A 3,935-nucleotide genomic window follows, 5' to 3' on the forward strand; every position below is an offset into this window, starting at 1 on the left:
GTTAGATACAGAGTAAAGCTCCCTCTACACTGTCCCCCATCAAACACTCCCCGGACAGGGACAGCACGGGATTAGATACAGAGTAAAGCTCCTCTACACTGTCCCCCATCAAACACTCCCCGGACAGGGACAGCACAGGGTTAGATACAGAGTAAAGCTCCCTTTACACCGTCCCCCATCAAACACTCCCCGGACAGGGACAGCACGGGGTTAGACACAGAGTAAAGCTCCTCTATACTGAGTGGGAATTTGGAGAGGGGTCTTTCTAACCAGCCTGATCTAAGGCAGTTCCTTATCCCTGCTGCCTTTACTGACATTCCCTGGTGTGGGCCCTGTGAAATTGGAAACACTAAAGCCCCAGAGGCCTTGCTCACCACGCACCCCCCAGCCCCCAGCCCATGCCCTGTTGAGCTGATCAGGGACAGGGTGGAGAGCAGGGCTTTGGGGCTCTCCTGCGACGTTCCTTCCCTCCACTCCCCCAAGTCCGGAGCCAGGGAAATGTCCCACGTACATCCTTAACATTGCGGCACAGGACGACATAACGACAAGCCCGTTTCCATTGGATCTGACCGAGCGTAGATGAGACCAGGGCATTCTTCAGGAAGAAGAGGGTCCCTGTGTAGTCCAGGATGAAGACGTTATCTTTGGTTGGGATGAACTTGCGGTATCCGTGCGACAGATGGGGCGCAACAGTGCGGCTCACCGTCTTCCTGCGACCCCCGAACGTTTGGAAATACAGGCCCTTGGTATCTGTTCGAGTTGGACAGAAGCAGGGTGTGTGTAAGCTAAAGGGAACCAGTCCACCAGCATCACAACAACTGATCTACTGAGTCCGCTAGGGGCTCTGCTACCAAAGAGGGTGGGGGGAAGGGGCAGAGTAACCCACCCTCTACAGTACGGCTCCACTCACACCTCCTCGAGTTTGGGCAGAGCGATTGACTCAAGGGATTAATTTGAGGGGTGGCACGGTGGCTCAGTGGTTAGCACAGACCCATGTTCGATTCCACCCCCAGTGACTGTATGGAGTTTGCACGTTCTCCTCCATGTCTGCGTGGGATTCCTCCAGGTTCTTTTATTCATTAAGGGGATAAGGGTGTCGCTGTCCAGGCAGCATTTATTGCCCATCCCTAATTGCCCAGAGGGCAGTTATGAGTCACCCACATTGCTGTGGGTCTGGAGTCACATGTAGGCCAGACCAGGTAAGGATGGCAGTTTCCTTCCCTAAAGGACATGAGTAAACCAGATGGGTTTTTCCTGACAATCAACAATGGATTCATGGTCATCATTTGATTCTTAATTCCAGATGTTTTTACTGAATTCAAATTCCACCATCTGCCGTGGCGGGATTTGAACCTGGGTCCCCAGAACGTTATCTGGTTCTCTGGATTATGGTCCAGTGATAATGCCACTTGGCCATTGCCTCCCCTGGTTTCCTCCCATAGTCCCAAAAATGTGCAGGTTAGGGTGGATTAGGCATGGGAAATTGTCCCATAGTGTCCAGGGATGTACAGGTTAGGATGGATTGGCTGTGCTAAATTGTCCCATAGTGTCCAGGGATGTGCAGGTTAGGGTGGGTTGACCGTGCTAAATTGTCCCATAGTGCCCAGGGATGTGCAGGTTAGGGTGGATTGGCCGTGCTAAATTGTTCCATAGTGTCCAGGGATGTGCAGGTTAGGGTGGATTGGCCGTGGGAAATTGTCCCATAGTGTCCAGGGATGTGCAGGTTAGGGTGGATTGGCCATGCTAAATTGTCCCATAGCATCCAGGGATGTGCAGGTTAGCTGCGGGGAATGCAGGGTTACAGGGATAGGTTAGAGGGGTGGGTCTGGGTGGGATGCTCTTTGGAGGGTCAGTATGGATTCGATGGGCCAAATGGCCTGTTTCCACACTGTTGGGATTCTATGATGATTGAAGGATTTGATAGCATCCATTGGGCGAATCTAGTTCCTCTGGAGTCGGGGGGGGCGTCGATAAGGGGCAGAATGTTAAGCATTTCCTCAGGGTACAGGTAACCATCTCCCCCTCAAACAAACGGCTGTTGAGGCTGGAGTTGGGGACTTCATTGATTGAAATTTGTGGAGTGCGGGCATTAAGAGTTACAGAATGTTTCCGGTCATTTCTCAGTGAAATGCAGAGCCCAGTCCATGCCCTACGTGGTCCCTCTATGTTTGCTGCCATGGCTGTGTTTGCACCTTAAAGGGACCACTCCAGCTCATTTCTCCCTGCTGAGCCCACTCCCAGACAAATTTAAGGGAACATTTGGTTCAAACACGGATTCACCATTAGCCACTGGAACAGCAGGGCAGGTTTGACGGGCTGAATGGCCTCCTCCTGTTCCTTTGTAACAGGTTCAGTGAGGAGCTGAATCTGGTCCTGTGTAGCAGACTCAATGAGGGCCAAATAGCCTCCTCCTGATCGTTTGTTACAGAGTTCATTGAGGGGGCTGAATCGCCTCCTCCTGGTCCTGTTACATAGACTCGAGGAGGGGGCTGAATGGCCCCCTGCTGAACTGGGTGGCCTTTGCGGGTGTGGACAGCTGCAGGGTATGGGATCGTGCTGTGTACTAACAGTTGAGGATGGAGGCTCGTTTCCAGAAGGTGCCCTCGCCTGTTTCCTCGCTGAGCTGTGGTGATAACTTTCTGCTGATGCGTTTCCAAACGGCCTCGTTACTGCAGAACTCATGTAGATAGCGGCAGGTCTGCCCCAGCATCACAATGTCCTTCACGGAGAGATCGGAAATGATGTGATCGAGCTGAGGACCAGAGAAAGAACATCAGTGGATCCCAGCTACAGCACAACAACAGTGCAATTGTAACAGCCCACCACCTTATCAACCTTAGGCAATATCACCTCTAACAACAGCCTCTGCTTTGCCAGTTAACCTTGTGGTGGAGGCTAATGCTTGTTTGGGTACAAGGAAGGGGTCTAAGAGAGAGAGAGAGAGAGACGGGGAGACCTGTAGACTTAGGCTTGTGTGGAGAATATCAACTGCCCAAATTCCAGCAACTGATACGACACTCCAGGTCACCCTAACTTCAGCACTCCCTGGAGTTTCGAAGGTTGAGAGGTGATCTCATTGAAACATAGAAATTTCTTAAGGGTGTTGACAGGGTCAATGCTGAGGGGATGTTTCCTCCTCTTGGGAGGGTCTAGGACCACACAGTATGACTCAGAATAAAGGGGCACTAATTTAAAACTTAGGTGAGGAGACATTTCTCCTCTGAGAGAGTTATGAGTCTTTGGAACTCCAGAGATCTGTGGGGGGCAGAGTCCTTGTGAATATTTAAGGCTGAGATAGATTCTTGATCATTTGGGGAATCAACGGTTACGGGGAAAGGGCAGGAAAGTGGGCGTGAGGAGTGTTGGGACCAGCCATGATCTTGCTGAATGGCTGAGCATGTTCGAGGGGCTGAATGGTCTACGCCTGTTCCTGTTTCTTATGGTCTAATGGCCTTAGAAAGCAGATAATTGCGAGGAGTTCAGACTGACAACTGTCCAATTGACAAGGGTCAGAGGTGATACAACAGAAGACTGGGTTTATTGCAAGGGGAATGGAGTGCAAATGACAAGGAGCTGGAGGGGTCCTTGGTGAGACCACCTCTGGAGCTCTGTGTGCAGTTTTTGTCTCAGTATTTGAGAAAGGATATAATTGCTTTAGCAGTTCAGAGAAGTCTCACTCAAAATATTTCTGGGATGAAGGACTTACCATAGAATCCCGACAGTGTGGAAGCAGGCCATTCAGCCTACCGAGTCCACACTGCCCCTCTGAGGAGCATCCCACCCAGACCCACAGCTTACCCTATCCCTGTAACCCTGCATTTCCCACAGTCAACCCACCCTAACCTGCACATCCCTCGGCACTTTGGGACAATTTAGCACGGCCAATCCACCCTAACCTGCACATCCCTGGGCACTATGGGACAATTTAGCACGGC

General features: G+C 51.4%; 1 protein-coding gene across 1 annotated transcript in view; it reads right to left on the minus strand.

Moving 5' to 3' along the window:
- Positions 1–3,935, minus strand: part of LOC125487763 (F-box only protein 24-like) — a gene marked incomplete at its 3' end in the record, with an annotated part of 17,608 nt that overhangs the window by 4,057 nt on the left and 9,616 nt on the right. The window contains exons 3-4 of the mRNA XM_048620011.1: positions 2,569–2,752; positions 512–750 (exon numbers count right to left, since the gene is read on the minus strand). Of these exons, the coding sequence (XP_048475968.1) occupies positions 512–750; positions 2,569–2,752 (423 nt within the window). The remainder of the gene's footprint in view (positions 1–511; positions 751–2,568; positions 2,753–3,935) is intronic.

The sequence above is a fragment of the Rhincodon typus genome, chromosome 45 (assembly GCF_021869965.1).
Source record: "Rhincodon typus isolate 14 chromosome 45, sRhiTyp1.1, whole genome shotgun sequence".
Classification (NCBI taxonomy): Eukaryota; Metazoa; Chordata; class Chondrichthyes; order Orectolobiformes; family Rhincodontidae; genus Rhincodon; species Rhincodon typus.